The sequence below is a fragment of the Dama dama genome, chromosome 31, assembly GCF_033118175.1.
Source record: "Dama dama isolate Ldn47 chromosome 31, ASM3311817v1, whole genome shotgun sequence".
NCBI lineage: Eukaryota > Metazoa > Chordata > Mammalia > Artiodactyla > Cervidae > Dama > Dama dama.
The window spans coordinates 7,530,358-7,550,985 of NC_083711.1; the positions used below are offsets into that span (position 1 = coordinate 7,530,358).

At 43.1% G+C, this 20,628-nt stretch overlaps 2 protein-coding genes across 2 annotated transcripts; both read left to right on the plus strand.

Moving 5' to 3' along the window:
• Positions 1-1,513: 1,513 nt before the first annotated feature.
• LOC133050215 (transmembrane protein 230-like) lies at positions 1,514-3,922 on the plus strand. The gene is made up of 3 exons (XM_061134409.1): positions 1,514-1,663; position 2,457; positions 3,714-3,922. Exons 1-3 carry the CDS (start codon positions 1,514-1,516, stop codon positions 3,920-3,922), a joined length of 360 nt encoding a protein of 119 aa, XP_060990392.1.
• A 7,607-nt stretch (positions 3,923-11,529) lies between these two features.
• SMIM34 (small integral membrane protein 34) lies at positions 11,530-15,841 on the plus strand. The gene is made up of 2 exons (XM_061134029.1): positions 11,530-11,548; positions 15,441-15,841. The coding sequence occupies exons 1-2, from the start codon at positions 11,530-11,532 to the stop codon at positions 15,839-15,841; spliced, it is 420 nt and encodes a 139-aa protein (XP_060990012.1).
• The last annotated feature ends 4,787 nt before the right edge of the window (positions 15,842-20,628 follow it).

The following is a 20,628-nucleotide window of genomic DNA, read 5'->3' on the forward strand; positions in this document are numbered from 1 at the left end:
CTAAATCTACAGAAGAGGTGACTCCTTAGAAAAGACCCTGATGCTGGGAAAGATTGAAGGCACGAGAAGAGGCTGACAGAGGATGAGATGGTTAGATGGCATCACCAACTCAATGGACGTGAGTTTGAGCAAACTCAGGAGACAGTGAAGGACAGGGAAGTCTGACATGCTACAGTTCCTGGAGTTGCAAGGAGTCAGACACCACTTAGTGACTGAACAACAACAACAAAAACAACAACAGATGAATTAGAAAAGAATTGTCATCTTCACACAAGTCAGTCTTTCTAAGGATAAGCTATATTTGCATTTAGTCAAATCTTCCTTTTTGTCCCTCTTTTCAAAGATTTTGTCTGTATGAATCTTCTGCGTTCATTCTATTCATGGGTGTTTTATCTGTTTTGGTTCCAGTTGTAAGTAGAATCTTTTCTTCAGGTATATTTACAAAGTTATTGCTGATAACATAGATTCTTAGATATTGATTTTTTTAGAATTTATCTTGTGCCCACTCAGTTTACTGAATTATCCTCCTGTTTCTAACAGTTTTGCAATTGATTCTTTTTATTTTTCCAATCATACAATCAATGATAATTTTTTTGTCTTCTCTTTTCCAGTTTTAGTACCTCTTGTCTAATTGAACTGAGTAATTCTTCCAGCACAATATTAAATGGCAGTGGTGATAATGGGTGATTGGAAAGGAGTATGTCAAGGCTAGTATTGTCACCTTGCTTATTTAACTTACATACAGAGTGTGTGTGTGTTAGTATCTCAGTTATGTCTGACTCTTTGTGATCCCATTGACTATAGCCCACAATGCTCCTCTGTCCATGGGATTCTCCAGGCAAGAATACTGGGGTGGGTTGCCATCCCCTTCTCCAAGGGATTTTCCCAACCCAGATCTCCCGCATTGCAGGCAGACTATATATGCAGAGTACATCATGTGAAATGCCAAGCTGGATGAAGCACAAGCTAGAATCAAAATTGCCAGGAGAAATATCAATAATGTCAGGTATGCAGATGACACCATCCTTATGGCAGAAAGAGAAGAGGAACTAAAGAGCCTCTTGATGAAAGTGAAAGAGGAGAATGAAAAAGCTGGCTTAAAACTCAGCATTAAAAAAACAAAGATCATGGAGTCTGGTCCCATCACTTCATGGCACATAAATGGGGAAACAATGGAAACAGTGGCAGACTTTATTTTGGGGGACTCCAAAATCACTGCAGATGGTGACTGCAGCCATGAAACTAAAAGACACTTGCTCCTTGGGAGAAAAGCTATGACCAACCTAGACAGTATATTAAAAAACACCATGAGCGAGCTGTCAGTGCACGGCATCTTGGCCGGGACTCCACTGAAGAAGTCACCTGGAAAGGGAAATGGCTCCTTTCATGCTCAGGGTGAAGCAGTGTGTTCATGCTCAGCCACTTCAGTCATGTTGCACTCTTTGCAACCCCATGGACTGTGACCTGCCAGGCTCCTCTGTCCATGGGACTTCTCCGGCTGAGTCAGTGTGTTATGGTGCTGTCTCATATCAACCTGGCTACTGGAATTCCCAGTAGCAAAGTGAAATACTCAAGACTCTCTAGTACAGACGATGGCTATATTGACTTTCAGTTTAAGAAAAGTCTGCCTAAGATCCCATATAAGGCCATTGCGCTTGCTACAGTGCTGTTTTTTTTTTTTTTTTTCTTTTCCATTTATTTTTATTAGTTGGAGGCTAATTACTTTACAATATTGTAGTGGTTTTTGCCATACATTGACATGAATCAGCCATGGATTTACATGTATTCCCCATCCCGATCCCCCCTCCCACCTCCCTCTCCACCTGATCCCTCTGGGTCTTCCCAGTGCACCAGCCCCAAGCACTTGTCTCATGCATCCAACCTGGGCTGGTGATCTGTTTCACCCTTGATAATATACATGTTTTGATGCTGTTCTCTCTAAACATCCCACCCTCGCCTTCTCCCACAGAGTCCAAAAGTCTGTTCCGTACATCTGTGTCTCTTTTTCTGTTTTGCATATAGAGTTATCGTTACCATCTTTCTAAATTCCATATATATGTGTTAGTATACTGTATTGGTCTTTATCTTTCTGGCTTACTTTACTCTGTATAATGGGCTCCAGTTTCATCCATCTCATTAGAACTGATTCAAATGAATTCTTTTTAATGGCTGAGTAATATTCCATAGTGTATATGTACTGCAGCTTCCTTATCCATTCATCTGCAGATGGACATCTAGGTTGCTTCCATGTCTTGGAAGCAACCTAGTGCTTATAAACAGTGCTGCAATGAACATTGGGGTGCACGTGTCTCTTTCAGATCTGGTTTCCTCGGTGTGTATGCCCAGAAGTGGATTGCTGGGTCATATGGCAAGAACATTTCCAGTTTTTTAAGAAATCTCCACACTGTTCTCCATAGCGGCTGTACTAGTTTGCATTCCCACCAACAGTGTAAGAGGGTTCCCTTTTCTCCACACCCTCTCCAGCATTTATTGCTTGTAGACTTTTGGATAGCAGCCATCCTGAGTGGCGTGTAATGGTACCTCATTGTGGTTTTGATTTGCATTTCTCTGATAATGAATGATGTTGAGCATCTTTTCATGTATTTGTTAGCCATCTGTATGTCTTCTTTGGAGAAATGTCTGTTTAGTTCTTTGGCCCGTTTTTTGATTGGATCACTTATTTTTCTGGAATTGAGCTGCAGGAGTTGCTTGTATATTTTTGAGATTAATCCTTTGTCTGTTGCTTCATTTGCTATTATTTTCTCCCAATCTGAGGGCTGTCTTTTCACCTTGCTTATAGTTTTCTTTGTTGTGCAAAAGCTTTTAAGTTTCATTAGGTCCCATTTGTTTATTTTTGCTTTTATTTTCAATATTCTGGGAGGTGGGTCATAGAGGAACCTGCTGTGATTTATGTCAGAGAGTGTTTTGCCTATGTTCTCCTCTAAGAGTTTTATAGTTTCTGGTCTTACATTTAGATCTAATCAATGAATATAGTAAAGTTGCAGGATATAAAATTAACACACAGAAATCCCTTGCATTTCTATACACTAACAATGAGAAAACAGAAAGAGAAATTAAGGAAACAATACCATTCACCATTGCAACAAAAAGAATAAAATACTTAGGAGTATATCTACCTAAAGAAACAAAAGACCTATACATAGAAAACTATAAAACACTGATGAAAGAAATCAAAGAGGACACAAACAGATGGAGAAATATACCGTGTTCATCGATTGGAAGAATCAATATTGTCAAAATGACTATACTACCCAAAGCAATCTATAGATTCAATGCAATCCCTATCAAGCTACCAATGGTAGTTTTCACAGAACTAGAACAAATAATTTCACAATTTGTATGGAAATACAAAAGACCTCAAATAGCCAAAGTAATCTTGAGAAAGAAGAATGGAACTGGAGGAATCAACCTGCCTGACTTCAGAGTATACTACAAAGCCACAGTCACCAAGACAGTATGGTACTGGCACAAAGACAGAAATATAGATCAATGGAACAGAATAGAAAGCCCAAAGATAAATCCAAGAACTTATGGACACCTTATCTTTGACAAAGGAGGCAAGGATATACAATGGAAAAAAGACAACCTCTTTAACAAGTGGTGCTGGGAAAGCTGGTCAACCACTTGTAAAAGAATGAAACTAGAACACTTTCTAACACCATACACAAAAATAAACTCAAAATGGATTACAGTGCTGTTTTTGATTGGTGCCTTTCTCATCATCATAGACACCCTCCTGCTGGGAGGCTGTATTGGCAAAGGGAGCAGACTGGCCATTCCTGTCCTGATCGTTGGCATCCTGGTGTTCCTGTCAGGATTTTACCACCTGCACATCGCCTACTATGCATCCAAAGGCTACTGGGGACACTCCTACGATGAGGTGCCAGATTTTGATGACTAGCACCCACCCCAGCCCTAAAGAAACGAGTCGCAAATGGAACTGAGTCCAGGCTTAAGACACTGAGCAGAAACGATGCCTGAGGGCTAAGGAGTTCTCCAGTTTGCAGATGTTTAACAAAACATCAGCCAGATTTTATGGGCCCATCCTAAAGATGTTAACTAACTCACACGTAACTGTCATTAGGGCATTCTCTATTTTTCATTTCCTGGCCCTGGCAAAGTCTCCTGACAAGTTTTTCTGTAAGAATATGTCAGATTTCTCATTACTAAGTAATTTATTTTGAAAATATCTAAGTGTGTTATCTCCATACTCTAACTTTGTGCTTCAGTGGAAGACCTTAGCACAGTCAAATATCAGTGTGGTGCATCTGTAATATTTTTTACTTGCTTTCTTATTAACAACAACCAGCAGTTTTTTAAACCTCAGAGCAAATTTTCAAAAGGTAAACACTTTTCTCTGTTCACCAGTCCTTGGCCTGCTCTGATCTGGCTCACTGATAGGTTGGCCAGCATATTATTTGGATCATTCTGTCCTGTGTAGATCAAGATGTTCTTATATCATACATTTATGGACTAGACTTTTGGCTGTTTCCTAAGGAAAAAATGTAGATGAATGGTTATTATTTAGAGTTTATAATCCTCTTGTTAGCACCTTGTATTATGATGTCATTCTGCTGAAGATTTTAAGAATTGGCCTGGATCTCTAGAGGACTGGACTGCCTTAGCTTGATCTGCCTCCTAGCTTGCAAAAAGTTACTTGTATTCAAAAGAAATCAAAATGTCAAAATCTAAAAAATAAAAACAAACACAGAGATATTACTTTACTGACAAGGGTATAGTCAAAGCTATGGTTTTTTCCAGTAGTTAGGAACAGATGTGAGAATTGGACCATAAAGAAAGCTGAGCACTGAAGAATTGATGTCTCTCAACTGTGGTTTTGGAGACGACTCTTGCGAGTCCCTTGGACTGCAAGGAGATCTAACCAGTCAATCCTAAAGGAAATCAGTCCTGAATATTCATTGGAAGGAATGATGCTGAAGCTGAAGCTGCAATACTTCAGCCATCTGATGCAAAAAAAACTGACTCATTTGAAAAGACTCTGATGCTGGGAAAGATTGCAGGTGGGAGGAGAAGGGGACGACAGAGAATGAGATAGTTGGATGGCATCACTGACTCAATGGACATGAGTTTGAGCAAGCTCCCGGAGTTTGTGATGGACAGGGAGGCCTGGCGTGCTGCAGTCCATGGGCCTGATGTCTTTTTCTCTTTCCAGCTTTATTCAGGTATAATTGACATACAGCACTATGTAAGTTTCAGGTGTTCAGTTCAGTCAGTTCAGTAGCTCAGCGTGTCCAACTCTTTGTGACCTCATGAACCACAGCACACCAGACATCCCTGTCCAACACCAACTCCCAGAGCCCACCCAAACTCATGTCCATTGAGTCAGTGATGCCATCCAACCATGGCACAACATGATATACTGTTCCAAACTGTTTTCCATAGCAGTTCACAAAGTTTTCCTTTTCTCCACATCCTCACCAACACTTATTAGTAAATTTACACAACTGTATACATTGCATTCAATACAAATGATATGAACAGGGATATTTCTGCTTTCTTTACATTTGCATTTTCTTTGTGTTTCTATGCCCATTCTTTGTCTTTCGATCTAAAAATGATTTAGATTAGCTAATAATTGGAAGCTGACTGCAAACACACCTAGCACGTAGAAAGTGCTAATTATCTGTTTGATGAAATAAAAAATAAAAACAAACAAAGACCTTTTGTATTTCTGAATAGGAATATAATTGGCTATTGTTTGTGTTGATCCATTTTTTTCCATCTGTAATTTATAGATAGAACAGATATATTTGGTCTTGGTTTATTATCTGGTTTTAGATCATGCTTCTTTGTTGTTAATGTTTTTTCATTTTTTTTATTTGTCCTATTTTCTTCTTTAATTTTTCTCTGTGAGCTCTAACGCAGCATGGGGTTTGATTTCCCCGCCCTGTGTTCAGGTTGGGGAAACGGTCTTGATTCAGTAATTACGACGTGCAGTCTCATGTCACAATGAAAACTCTGAGCTCGCCCTCAGGCTGGGGCTCCCCCGGCTCCAGCCCAGGCTGCAGTGGCAGGAGAGCTGCAGTGGGAACGCAGGGCGGCCTTTTTCCTCCTGTCGCTGCTCTGCTGCTGCTTCTCTCGGCTGTGACGGTGGTGTCTGACCTCTGCAGGCCTGAAGCTGGGGAACAAGGGTGGGAGCAGAGGAGAGCAGTCCTAAGTCTCAGTTTTCTGGTGTGCGATTTGCAGCGTGACAGAATCCTTTTTTTGCTGCAGCATGTGAACTCTTCCCTGGAGAAGGAAAGGGCAACCCACTCCAGTATTCTTGCCTGGAGAATCCCATGGACAGAGGAGCCCAGCCGTAGGGCTTCCCAGGTGGCTCAATGGTAAAGAATCCTCCTGCCAATGCAGGAGATATGGGTTCAATCCCTGGGTTGGGAAGATTCCCCTGGAGAAGGAAATGGCAACCCACTCCAGTATTCTTGCCTGGAGAATCCCATGGACAGAGGAGCCTGGCAGGCTATAGCTCATGGGGTCACAAAGAGTCGGACACGATGGAAGTGACTTAGCACATGTGAACTCTTAGTTGGGGCATATAGATTCTATCACAGTTTCCCTGACCAAAGATCAAACCCAGGCCCCCTTGCATTAAGAGCCCAAGGTCTTAGCCATTGGACCACCAGGAAGTCCCTTGGGTTCATTTATTTTAAGTCTTTGAAGACTTGCTCGTCGTCTTCTGTGACTATGCCAGGACTGTGTTCAACAGCGGCGCCATGTAGCAGCTGGAGGCAACAACAGCAGAGGATGTTTCCGGGTCCTCCGGGCTTGGTGGAGGAAGTCAGGCTGCCTTCTCCCTACTCTGGACAAAGTTCCTGGGACTCCTGGTCAACCTGGGAGGCCTTAAGAGGGAAAGAAGTATGGGAGTTGCTGTGAACCAAGCAGTTGAGGGCTGAAGGAATTAACTGGGAGAAGATGAGATGGGACTGTATTGGCCCCTTGGAGTCCCTCATGGCATCACAATTTATCATCCTTTGTTTAAAACCGATGTTCAGGGCAATGAAGCAACTTGCCCAAAGTCTCTCAGTTAGTAAGCAACAAAGCCCCGTCTAGAACCTGGGTCCTCCAATTCTGAAGGCTCTGAGTTCATTTCTGCATCTCCCTGGACACAGCAGTGACCTGCATGCTAGAAGACATCAGTTAAGGTGAAAGGAAATGCAGGAGTGACCTATACATTAAAGATGTTTTAGAAACACGCAAAACATCTTTTTAAAGTTCTCTGGGAGGCTGCACCCCCTGCAAAGGCAGACACGTCCGGAATCTGTGCTCTTGGCTGTTGGACTCGAGCATCAGTTTTAATGTCCTCTGGTGGTGCTGGGTGTCAGAACCGGTTGGCGGGCTCTTCCTCCAACCCTCAGAAAATACTCCTCAGAAAAAAGGTCAAGTGTGGATATAGGCACTTATTTAATGACACTTTAAAAATGCTCCTTCTGGTCCCCTGAAATGCAAAAGCCTTGGTTTGTTTTCTTTTTCTTTTATTTTGGGGAGTCAAATATACATCACTGACACTTTGGCTCCCAATTTAGCCATCCTCTGAGCTGACGGGCTCTGTGAGTGACAAAAATTAAAAGTCATGGCCCCCTGGGAGAGTTCAGGCTCTAATGTCAAGGATTTAGAGGGTATTGGGGTCCTTCTCCCCAGATCTGTAGCTCAGACAAACATTTACTGGATGAGTGGTTTCACTTGATTGCCTTGAGGTCGGTATTGGTCTAGACTGAACCAGAAGGCCAGAGTTGACAGACCCAAGAGGGACAGAAATTCTTGGCCCATGTGGCGGTATGTTTTGCTGTTATGTAAGCATTTGGGAATGACAAACACTGCCCAGACCCTGTGACTGTGATGTTGACCATGCCCCCTGCCCTCAGGCACAGGGCACTTTTGCTTAGATGGTATCATGTGCCCACAGCCATGATAGAATATAGAAGACTTTTTTAAAAACAGCATTTGCATTTTTCTAGATAAACCTTCAAAACCTTCAACTTTATTTTCCCATCGCCTATCAGGGCTTTCCGTGTTAAACAGCAAGGTGAGGTTTGCAATGAAGTATAACAAACATGGACGTGAGTTTGAGCAAACTCTGGGAGTTGGTGATGGACAGGGAAGCTTGGCATGCTGCAGTCCATGGGGTTGCAAAGAGGCAGACATGACTTAACGACTGAACAACAACAACATAACATACATACTGAAAAGTGAACCCAGTTCTAGGAAGTGTCCCAAATCGAATAAACCCCTGAAACCAGGACATGGCCAGCACTTTAGAGCTCCCTTTCTGCCCCCTCTAGTCACCTTTACTGAAGGATATACATTACCTTGACTTTTAACATCATAATTTAATTTCAGCTCACTATGGGAGGGCTTCAAGGTCATGGTTATGTCTCAGCAGGGACCATCTACAATTCAACCTATACAGCAAGCAATCAGGAGAATTCTTGGGACTCTGGGTCCAGCTTGAAGGTGAGACTCAGGGTGTGGAAGGAGAGCTCCTTTGGTGCCAGACTGCCCAGCTCTGGCACCTGGGAGCTCTGTAACATCAGGCTAGGCTCTGGGTGGTACTCCTGCCTCTCAGGGGTTCTAAGAGAGGGACTCAGGAGGAAAGTGCCTTGCTGCTGTTCAGTCTCTCAGTTGTGTCCAGCTCTCTGCGACCCCCTGGACTGCAGCACACCAGGCCTCCCTGTCCTTCACCATCTCCCAGAGTTTGTTCAGACTCATGTCCATCGAGTTGGTGATGCCGTCCAACCATCTCATCCTCTGTTGTCCCCTTCTCCTCCTGCCTTCAATCTTTCCCAGCATCAGGGTCTTTTCCAATGAATCACCTGGCACAGAGCTCTTTCCTAATGTCAGTGTCCCTTGATGGCATGGATGAGACCAAAGCCCCCCTTTCCTTGCACCTCCCCTATTTTTCCAGAGCTCATTTCTCCCCACATCCCACGCCGATATCCTGCTGAAACTTCTGACTTCCCAGCTGACTCATGCTCCCAAGCCTCCACCTCTTGGGCTCCAGCGGCCTGGATGTGTCCCCAGATGGCCGGAGCTGGCAGCCTTCCTGTTCAGACACCTCCAGGAGGAGTAACTCTTCCCTATGCCCCGGGCTTCCTCCCTGTCTCCCTGGGATCAGAGGGTATAGATCCTGCTGATTCTCCATCTTGCAGGTGAGAAATCTACAGGGTGGGTGGGGACTTGCCCAGGGTTACACAAGTGCGCATCGGGGACCAGAGCGCTGACTTACATCCCTCGTCACTGCCATTAGCCTTTGATCATGAAGGATCTCCAGCCCCTTCTCACCTCTCACAGTCGGTGTTGAAAACCCTTAACTCTGGGGCAAAGTCAGAGGTGCCAGTGTCCAGGCATCCCACAACCAGGACAGCAAGAGCAGAACTTTGACCAAGATTTACATGAAGTGAAGCGAAAGTCTCTCAGTCCTGTCCGATTCTTTGCGACCCCATGGACTGTATAATCGATGGGATTCTCGACTATAATCTCGATGGGATTCCAGGCTAGATTACTGGAGTGGGTAGCCTTTCCCTTCTCCAGGGGATCTTCCCAACCCAGGGATCGAACCCAGGATCTCCTGCATTGGAGGTGGACTCTTTACCAGCTGAGCCACCAGGGAAGCCCAAGAATACTGGAGTGGGGAGCCTATCCCTTCTCCAGGGGATCTTCCCAACCCAGGAATTGAACTGGAGTCTCCCACATTGCAGGCGGATTCTTTTACCAACTGAGCGATGAGGAAGCCTCAGATGTACCTGAATGGGTGTGCTTAACACAGTCAGGAAATGCGTGTGTGTGCTTAGTCACTCAGTCGTGTCTGACTCTTTGTGACCCCATGGACTGTAGCCTGCCAGTCTCCTCTGTTCATGGAATTCTCCAGGCAAGAAACACTGAAGTAGGTTGCCAGGGGCTCTTCCTAGCCCAGGGATCGAACCCAGGTCTCCTGCGTTGGCAGGATTCTTTACCACTTGTGCCCCCTAAACTTCTTTATATTCATAAGAAATATATAGTAAGAATTCTCCTTCCCAAACTGCCCTCCCTCTAGTCAGTTCTCAGCTCCACAAGTTCCTTCTCTTACTTTCTCAGGCATCCTTAAAGGGGCTCTTCAATGCCCATATGAGCAAAAAAAAAATCTGCACGATTTTTCCTCCTACTTTTTTACATAGATGGTAACATACTACCTTCTTGGCTGTTTTCATTCAACAAAACATCTTGGAGTGATTCAGCTTCCCAGGTGACTCAGTGGTAAAAAAAAAAAAAAAAAATCTGCCTGCGCTTGCAGGAGACGCAGGAGATGCAGGTTCGATTCCCGGGCCAGGAAGATCCCCTGGAGGAGGAAATGGCAACCCACTCCAGTTTTCTTGCCTGGAGAATCCCATGGACAGAGGAGCCTGGCAGGCTACAGTCCATGGGGGTCTCAAAGAGTTGGATATAATTTAGCGACTAAACAACAACAACACCACAAATAGCTTCCTCATTCTGTTTCACAGATGCATAGTATTCCATTGTTTACCTATATTATATTATAAAAATGCAATTCATATCCCACAAAATTCACCCACTTAAAGTCCATGGTTCAATGAATTTTAGTATGTTTATAGATTTTCACAAATATCACTACAATCAATTATAAAACACTTTTGTCATCCCCAAAGAAGCTTTATATCCCTTAGTTATCATGCACCAGTCCCCTACATCAACCCAAGGCAACCACTAATCTACTTTCTTCCTTTATAGATTTGCCTGTTCTTAACATTTCATATGCACGGATTCATATAACTTGTCCTTTGCAGCTGTTTTCCTTCACTTAGCATAATGCTTTCAAGGTTCGTTGATGTTGTAGCATGTATCAGTACTTCGTTCCTTTTTATTGCCAAATAATATTCCATGGTACAGATAGATCAAATTTTATTTTCCTGTTCACTAGTTGGACATTTGGATAGTTTCCACTTTTTAGCTATTTTGAATCATGTTGCAGTGCATGTTCATATGCAAGTTTTTTTGTCTGGATGTACATTTATGTTTATACTGAATACACACCTAGAAGTGGAATTGCTGGGTTCTATGGCTTATTTCTAAACTGACTTATCTAGTCCCTTATTGATGAAAATGTGATCAAATTACATCTTAAAAACCAGTGAGCCTCATGAGTTAGGCAGATCAGGGCCACATTAGTGAGGATTCAGGAACAGTGAACCTGCCCAAGTCTTCTGACCTTTCCTCCCAGTGTTCCCATTTCTCCCAGACACTTCTCCTCTTTTCCAGTTTAATTAACTTTTAATTCCAATGTGGTCCATGACTCAGGGGTGTGGGAAAGAGCAGCCCCATTCCTCATGGCCTAGCTTACGAGTTCATCACCCACTGATTCCTGAGGGGACCCAGGGCCCTCAGCTCTGTCTTCCTGCACAGACTCCTTCCTGTCTGGGTTTCTGCATCCAGGACAGTCCAGCAGGAAACTGGTGACTTCCTCTAGCCCTTGACAACGGGTCCCTGCCACACCTGACCATGAGCACACCTGCCACAGGTGCAGGACAGGGAATTTCAGGAACCATCCAGGTATAAGCCAGCCTCGGAGAGCTTCCTGCCCCGCCGCCCCAGATGAGACCTGCAGGAGCTGCCGTGTCCTTGGTACTAGCGTGTGCTTAAACACTTCTTCTGCTTTGGATCTTCTCAACAAGCCAGCAGCAGGAAGTGCTTTTTATTCTGCCAACAGAAGACAGGTCAACTTTTGATTCTCTGATTCATTGGATGAGAGAAAATGAGTCCAGTTTCTCTCTGCTAAACTTCTATTAGGTGCTGCCCTAAGAGTCTTCGGATATCAAGTTACTCTCTGTTCTTGAAACCTCAGTGTTGACTTTGGAAAGACTGTGATCCTTTGCAAAAAGAAGTTGCCCTCTTTCCATGGCAGATGTTTAAACTTGCCTCCCTAAGGGTCAAGAAAAACACCACTTCATGGAATGTGAGTATTCTGCTCTGACACAAGGATGAGCAGTTCTAGAATTTCTTACATGTTTCACATTATTGATTTAGATGTTCAAAACAACACAGATAAAAAGCTTGGTCTCTTCTACAGGATATAGAAGATTCCATCTAACTTATTCTTCTATATTTTTTTAAAAAGGTAAAGAACAATGTACTGCCCTAATTAAAATAATGAAAATCTTTCATGTGACAAATGGACTGGTTTTCAAATAATTTTATGCTCTGTTGTTCTTGGCTTTATTTTATATATATTTGAACATAGCACATCATTCTGCAACAATTCACAGAAAGGTCTATGAGTTTATCCATGTATTCCAAGTTTAAGCAAGTTCTCTTACCCTAATTAAAGTCTATGATGTTCTTGTTGGGTTGATTTGTTTTTAATAATGATGGGAACATTTTTCTCTTCCTTATTTAAGTTCTCAAACTATGTTATCAACAGCAGTAGGAAAATTCCTGATCACTGTACTGTTTCTTATGACTGACCAATTTTATATAATGAAATCTGTTAATTTGGACTTTGTCACGTGTGGTTTGCACAGTTATTTTTAAATGGTTTCTCCCTTAATCTCAAAGTAATAAGATCATTCACTCATTCAACAGTTAATTATAATAAAAAAAGAATACTGGTCTCCTTGAGCTTTGCATTAGCAAAGTGAATTAACAAGCAGATATGAAATAGAAAACACTTAATGCAGCACCTTTGCGCTGCTCAACAAGTGATAGGATTTATCCTGACATGTCTGGACATGTCCATATGCACATAGAGCCAGAAATGAGAATGTGAACCTAGAAAACTCAGCTGGAAAATGTCTCACAGGATTAGGTACTACTTCTCTGACTTTTTATCATTGCATTTCCACCAGCTCTCCTAGTAGAGAAAACAGTTTTGAGGTAAACAGCAATTAAGATCTTAATCTTCTGGTCTTAGAAGGGCACACAGTGTCTTTACCCAGGGGCACTTCACCAAGGAGACCAGAAAAGTGCCCACTTGTACTCTTCCATTTTTAAATTAATTTCTTTTTGAAAATAAATACACTTGGTACAAAATGTACAAAAGGACATCGGTGAAATGTACACCTCCTTCCCCCAGTTCTCTTCCCCATGGGAAACCTAGATACCAATTCCTTCTGTATTCTCCCAGAGGTATTGTAAATACGCTCAAAAGTTTCAAGCAAATAGCACACCCCACTTTATATGTAGGATCTTTTTCATCTGTAAAGATTTAGCACCAAGCAAGCTCTTTGTTACTTTTTCTGGATGCATTGTATCTTGCTGCATGGAATTTCCAAAATGGATTAAACCATCTCCCAGCTGAGTCTGTTCAGACTGCTCTTAAACATTAGTCATCATAAGAGTGCTACAAGGACTAATCGTAAATATACATTGTTTTGGACTTGTTCTGGCATATTTTTAGGGTAAATTTCTACAGATAGAATCACCGGGTCAAAGGTAAGCGTGTTACTAATGTCAATAGATCCTGTCAATGTGCCCTCCATATTGGTTGTGTAAATTTACACCCTCACCAGTCATTAAGCAAAAGCCCGACAGGCCTGCGGACATACCTAGACTGTCTCCTGAGACACCATGAGTTTGCAGACCTGACAAATAACAAAATATTACCTTGCTGGAGTTTTAATTTGCATTTCTCTTATTATGAATGTTACTGAGAATTTTTCTTATGTTCAAGGTCCATTTCTTTTCCTGAACTAATTGTCCATATCCTTTGCATGGTTTTGTACTGAGGTTTTATACTTTTTCTTATAGAACTGAAGCTTATTAAGAAGTTCACTGGCATAAATATCTATTTTTTTCTAGTTTGTCATTTGTCTTTTGTATGCCATCACCTAAACATTTTTTGTGTAATTGGATTTAACATTTTCTTTCTTCTTTTTTTCCACCTCTGACTTTTTGTGTTATGCTTAGAAAGGGATATCCCACTCTGAGACAATAAGCATAGTGCTAAGTTGTGTCTGACTCTTGTGATCCCATGAGCTGTAGCCCACCAGGCTCTTCTGTCCATGGGATTCTCCAGGCAAGAATACTGGAGTGGGCTGCCATCTCCTTCTCCAGGGGGACTTCCCTACCTAGGAATTGAACCCAGGTCTCCCACACTGTGGGCAGATGCTTTACCAACTGAGCTACACAGGAAACCCCCAAGAGATGATAAGGGGGGAAAAATCTACCATGTTATTTTCTAGTGTTTTAAATAGTTTTTAATATTAAAACCTTTAAATTATTTTTAATATTAAAATCTTTCATTTATCTGGCCTGTTTTGGGTGAGAGAGATGAGGTGAGAGATGTGCGTTCGTTATTATCTTGTTTTAATGCTACTTACTAAAAATTCCATCTTTTCTCTCCTGATCACAATGCCCCTTTATCTACCACATTCCAATTCCTGCTCTATTGATGTTTCACTCTGTTTGGTCTGCCAGTCTATGTATCTTGTCACACTGTTTTAGTTATTGCAGTTTTACAGGGAAGACTTTTCAGGGAAAAGTTGCACCTGGTTTGGAAGAGCCCCTCATGCCATTTGCAAAGCCCAGTAAGCCCCAGCTGGACTCTGGGCAAATAAAGCACTTGTTCATTAAAAAAAAATAGTAAACTTATTTTTCTGGCTGGTTAGTTTTAAATTTCTTGCTAGACTAGTTTCCACTCATTTCAACTCTTCCTTTCAGAGGTCTCCTAATTAGTCTTGACAGTTGCTTTTTCAGTATGCATAGCTTGTTTATTTCACAAAGAAATCCTATTGATGTTTTTATTGCAGTCATGTTAATTTGTATAGATTATCTTAGGGAAAATGGATATCATTATGATGTTGTGTCTCCTTTTCAAGAATTTGATGTTCTGAACTCTGAACAATAATACAGATCAGCCTATTTGCAGGGCAGGAATAGAGATACAGACATAGAGAACTGACCTGTGGACACACTGGAGGAAGGAGAGGGTGGGGAGAACTGGGAGATTAGGATTGACAAATATATACACTACTATGTGTAAAATAGTAAATACAGTAAAAGAGCGCTGCAGTCTGTGGGGTCGCAGAGTCAGACAAGACTGAGCAACTGAACCGAACTGAACTGCGAAGATGCTGTTTGGCACAGGGAGCTCATCTCAGCCTCTGTGATGACCTAAGAGATGGGCTGGCGGGGGTGGGAGGAAGGTTCAAGAGGAAGGGGATGTATGTATGCATACAGCTGATTCGCTTCATTGTACAACAGAAATGCACACAATGTTGTAAAGCAATGATGTGCCAATTAAAAAAATTTTTTTAATATATTGACATGTATGTTGTTAGGATTCTGCCTATTGAGCAGAAAAAGCCTCTTTCAGAAGTCCCATTTCCCCATTGACATGAACACACGGCCACTGGCTTGGCCAGGCAGCCTTCAGCCCAGAATGTGGGTCTCACGCAGACGTCTCTGTTTCTTAGGGGATTGGGGAGCCTCCAACCAGACCCAAGCCGGCCCCGTCCTGGGGTACCTGCTAGGGGACCACATGGAGGGAAGAAACAGCAGCAACTCCACCAGGGCCCTGAAGCTTCTGGATGGGACCAGCGCCGCTTGGTATATCCTCACCATCTTTGGCATCTATGGGGTGATTTTCCTTTTCCGATTGGCCAGCAACATACTCAGAAAGAATGAAAAGTCTTTGGAAGACATTTATTACTCAAACCTGACATTTGAACTTGAAAAGAAAGGGCTCCAGAGCAAGGCAGCCAGATGCTTTTCACTGACCATTAGCAACAGAGCTGTCCTGCAGCCCAACCAGGCCAGCCTGGAGACAAAGGGTGGGAACAGCAGCCCCTACACTGAAATCCAAGAGATCCCTTGAAAGTCGAGGCAAGGAGGCCTCCGCAGCTGAGGCTCAAACTTCTTGCTTGAGGAAGCAGCTTTGGGCTTACTTGGAACCTTGAGAGATGAGTCGAGCCCTTGAGTGGGGCTGAAAGAGCATCACTGAGCCACAGGTGCAGGGGGTATGCCCAAAAGCCAGCATCCTGTTTCCTGCTCAGGCTTCCTGATGCTCTGAGATGAGCAGGGGTAGTGGCTTTCAGCCCTACTCACCCTTCACTGGAAAACTTTATGCTCCAGGTAAGGACATGGGACATCCAGTGTTCTCAAAGGAATCTGGTAGGCTCCTGGGGCATGTGTGAAGGTAGCCTCTTGTCATGGAAAGAAGGCTGAATTTGGAGCTAAATGCCTTGGATGAAATTCACCTTCTAGAGGGTCACATGAACTTTGGCTGGTGGCTCACCCAACATGTCAGGGTTGGGATGTATGGTCTCAGAGGGCCATCATTCTGAAGACTCTGTCTAAAATATTGAACCAGAATAGTCAATATCAACATCCTAATTTTCAGAAGTTCTTCATTTTCATTGAGAGTGCAGGGTCCATTCAAAAAAATGTCCTGGTTTTGGAGTCAGAAGAATCAGACTCTACTCTGAATTAGACTCTTGACCACTTTGATGTCCTTGCACACACCACTCACCTCTCCCAACCTTAGTTTCCTTACAGATAATGAGGATAACGATGCCAGTTTTCTGCCAACCTTGCAAAGCAGATGAGAGCTAATGAAATCATGTATATGAATGTATTTTGAAAAGCAAAATAAATATGCAAATATAAACCTCATTGTGATAGTGATGACGATGGTGGCTGATGTTAAATTATGGTGATGGCAGTATTGGTGGTGAATGGTGGTAGTTGATGGTTGGTGTTAATGATAGTGGGGTTGGTGGTGGTTGATGGTCAGTGTTGACAGTGGTCTTGGTGGTTGATAGTTGAGTTGGTGATGGTGATGGTGTTGGTGATTGGTGTTGTTATTGATTGCATTGGTGGTGGTTGATGGTCAGTGTTGATGGTGGTCTTGGTGGTTGATGTTGATGATGGTGATCGTGTGGGTTGTTGATGGTGTTGGTGGTGGTTGATAGTCAGTGTTGATGGTGGTCTTGGTGGTTGTTGATGGTGCTGTTGGTGGGGGTTGGTGCTGTTGTTGATGGTGGTGGTAGTGTTTGCTGGTGATGCTACTGTGGTCCAGGAAATGACCAGCCTACTGACAATAGCTATAAGTAATGGCTGCATCACTTGATTCTAGAGGAGAACCCATCTGCATCAAAGTTGATGACGTGTGCTCTGAATCAAGTCCATGAGATTAAAGTTGTACACGTAGACAAAATAATCACTTTTAGTTTTCATTACTGTAGATATCATATGATTCATTCAAATGTTTCACAAACATCTGTTACTTATATTCTTGTCTCTGCTTCAAAAAGAAATAAGATCTTGCCTACATGACTGATTCATTTAGAGATTGTGATTAGCTGAATTTCTACAAGTGGCTTTCAGTAGGCAAAGAGGAAAAGTATATTTTGTACCAACCTCTGTGAAGTTTATCTGGTTTGGCTTTTGGAGGGGTCCCCTGAACAACAAATAAAAAAAATTTTCCCCTGTCTATGCACAGTGGTCTATAATCAACCGCATGATTTCATAAAGGTTAAATTAAATGCCATGCTTTTTGTTGAAAGGATGAAATAGACTTCCAACTATTTTTCTTTTTTTCATATTTTCCACATGATCATCTCACAGGCTCTCCAACAAAATTGTTGGTTTGTTTATATAGTTGGGCTGGGCATCATCCAGGTCTGAGACTCTTATGGGGCAGCATAAAACAGTAGACAAAAAGACGCAAACATGTCATCCACGGTGAACAGGAAAGTGTGTGTGCTCAGTCGTTTCCATCACGTCTGACTCTGTGTGATACCATGGACTGTAGCCCGCCAGGCTCCTAAGTCCATGGGATCCTCCAAGTCAAGAATACTGGAGTGGGTCGCCATGTCCTCCTCCAGGGGATCTTCCCGACCCAGGGGTCAGATCCGTGGCATCTCCTGTGTCTTCTGCATCTCAGGTAGATTCTTGACCACTGAGCCACCAGGGAAGCTCGAATAGGAATGCAGAATGCACTAAAATGGGAGCACAAGGTCAGAACTGCAGTGAATTTGAAGATAAAATACATACTCTGTCTCGTTGGTTGCATCCTTCTAATGGATCTTCCTCTTCCTCAATCCAACACCTCCTTAATTTGCATTTGGGAATGCATATGGCTCTAAGAAAGATGAAACTACTCCCAGTTCAAGGACCTGATCCAATTAGTGCATCTCATCTCCAGCCACACTAATAGACACCAAGCTGGACCCATGACCTAAGTAAGCCCACCCCATCAGAATGATGGGAAGGACTTCCATGGGGAACACAGAAGCCCTCTCTTGTGCTGGATGGTATTAAATCCAGAGCTGAGTTTGAAATTGCTGGAGCCATCTGTCACCATGGGCAAGGCCAGTGTGAGGGCAAAAGTCAACATAAAGTGGAGATATGAGAAAATTACAGAAAATTTACAGAAAAGTACAGAAAATCCTAATCAGACTGTGCCCAAAGCCTTCATTTCCCCCTGGGTTGTTTTAGTTAATGAGCCAATAAATTTCTTTTATTAAGTCCTTTAGAGATAGGCTTCCTGTTCCCCTCAACCAAAAATATCCTTAATGATACCACTGGAGAAATAATCTCCTGAAGGAAGTGGACCTTGGAGTGGAATTAGATAAAAACAATGTGATGTGGTAAAGTGGGATCACATCTTTCACCAAGAATTTTTATATTTATACGATTTTGTGTTTACGGGGAAAATATACTATGCTTATGTCAGCTCACTAGTTACTTGCAAGTTCTTATAACTTGACCTCTCAAAGGGCATTCAGTGAGATTTCATTCCATTTAATCCCCATCCCTGACTCTTGTCATGGAAGCTCCTAAGAGGGACTGTCATGTTAGACGTGAGGTCAGGACTGGCTCCAAGGGTATTTCCTAAGGAGCAAAACCACTGTCTTCCTGTTGACACCCAGACACAGGTACATGAGATCCAAGGACATCTTTCCTGGCCACTTAGCTCCTGCCTGATCCAACTTCATCACTCTCTGGGGAGCTGGTCTGAGTGTTTGCCAGGGAGATGTGTTCTTGGATGGGAATTGTGTAGGCTCCATTTTAAGCTGGTCTGGTGGGAAAGAACCTCAAGTATTAAGGATATTTTGTGCCCAGTCCCTTAAATCTAAACTGTTCAGGCTTGCAGCAATTAATCACTTTCTGTGCAAAGCCTATGTAGTTGAACCAGGAGGGAAGGGATCAGCACCATAGCCTGTGTTCAAGTCAGTGAATGGGGAAGAGATATGCATGTTTCACCAACCTTGGTGGAGATGGGAGAACAGCAAACTGAGTCCCAACATTCTAGACACTTTTGCTTTCATTGTCCTATGGTAAATTTCCCCCAAGATTAGCAAATCAGGTCAGATGAATGTCTTCCTGTGAAATGGAAATTATTTAAAACTGAGGTAGAATGAATCTGGTTCACTGTCTCCAGGAATGGCTTCCTCTTGGATTTGTGGCTTATGGTCCCAGTGAAGTGAAAGAGTCCTGTCTCTTTGTGACCCCATGGACTGTAGCCTTCTAGGCTCCTCTGTCCATGGAATTCTCCAGGCAATAATACTGGAGTGGGTAGCCATGCCCTTCTCCAGGGGATCTTCCCAACCCAGAGACTGGACTTGGGCCTCCAGCATTGCATGCAGATTCTTTATAGTCTGAGCCAGGGAAGCCCTGAATGGTTTGTACTAAATCAAATCAAGGTTACCAGAGCTTTCCTGGTTGATTGGAACACATTGATTCTTTTTTTTTCCCCACTGTGTCTTGTGGGATGTGGGATCTAGTTCCCCAATCAGGGGTTGAACCTGTGCCCCCTGCATTGGAAGTGCAGGATCTTAACCACTGGATCACCAGGGAAGTCCAGAACACATTTATTCTAAATAAAAGTCTAATCAGCTCTGCTGCATTATGACTTACCTGGTGTGACATAATTATCACAAGATTTAAGTATTTAAAAAAAATAATGTAGAGGGGAAACATTTGTTAATAATGGTCACCTGACTCTTCATATAATGGCAGGTGGCTCTGATTCTTAGAAATGATTCTGATTGTCTGGACCTCAACCAGAGCGGAAATGTCAACTCACCCTTCAATTAAAGTTAGAGTTCTTCTCTTGGCGAAATTGAAACCAATTTTAGCTCACTCATGAAAAAAAAGGTGGGGGGTGGATCTGTGAGAAGGCAGCTGAACGAGCTGACAAAATCAAGAGGGCAGCAGCTTACCCAGGCCTCGGGAAGAAGAGAGGTCAGTCCACCCAAGGCCCTTCATTCAGTGGCCCCAGCTGAAGGGCCTTCTCTCCAAGGCCCTCCCAGAAGATGGCGAGCTCCCATGCTGTCTCTTTGTGCCTCTGCTCATGTTTCAAACGTTAGAGGAGAGCTTTGCATGGGATCAGGTATACCAGGTGTCTGCCCCTTGGACCAAGGAGGACCCAGGGGGTGCAGAGCTCTGGTTGGCTGAGGTTGGGTCCTGTGCTCACTCACAGGACCTGCAGGGGCACTGCGTCCATGAAGAAAATGCCAATAAACAGAGCCATTGCTCAAATATCACCCTCTGATACTTTCTTGACCCCAAAGGCAGACTGGTTTGCTCCTCAAGGGCTGCCATAGCGCTTGGTAAACACTTGGATGGGTCAAAGAGAAAATTTTATGCAACGGAATT

Coding starts and splice junctions, on each gene's coding strand:
- LOC133050215 (XM_061134409.1), top strand. CDS start 1,514: ATGGTGCTGTCTCATATCAACCTGGCTACTGGAATTCCCAGTAGCAAA.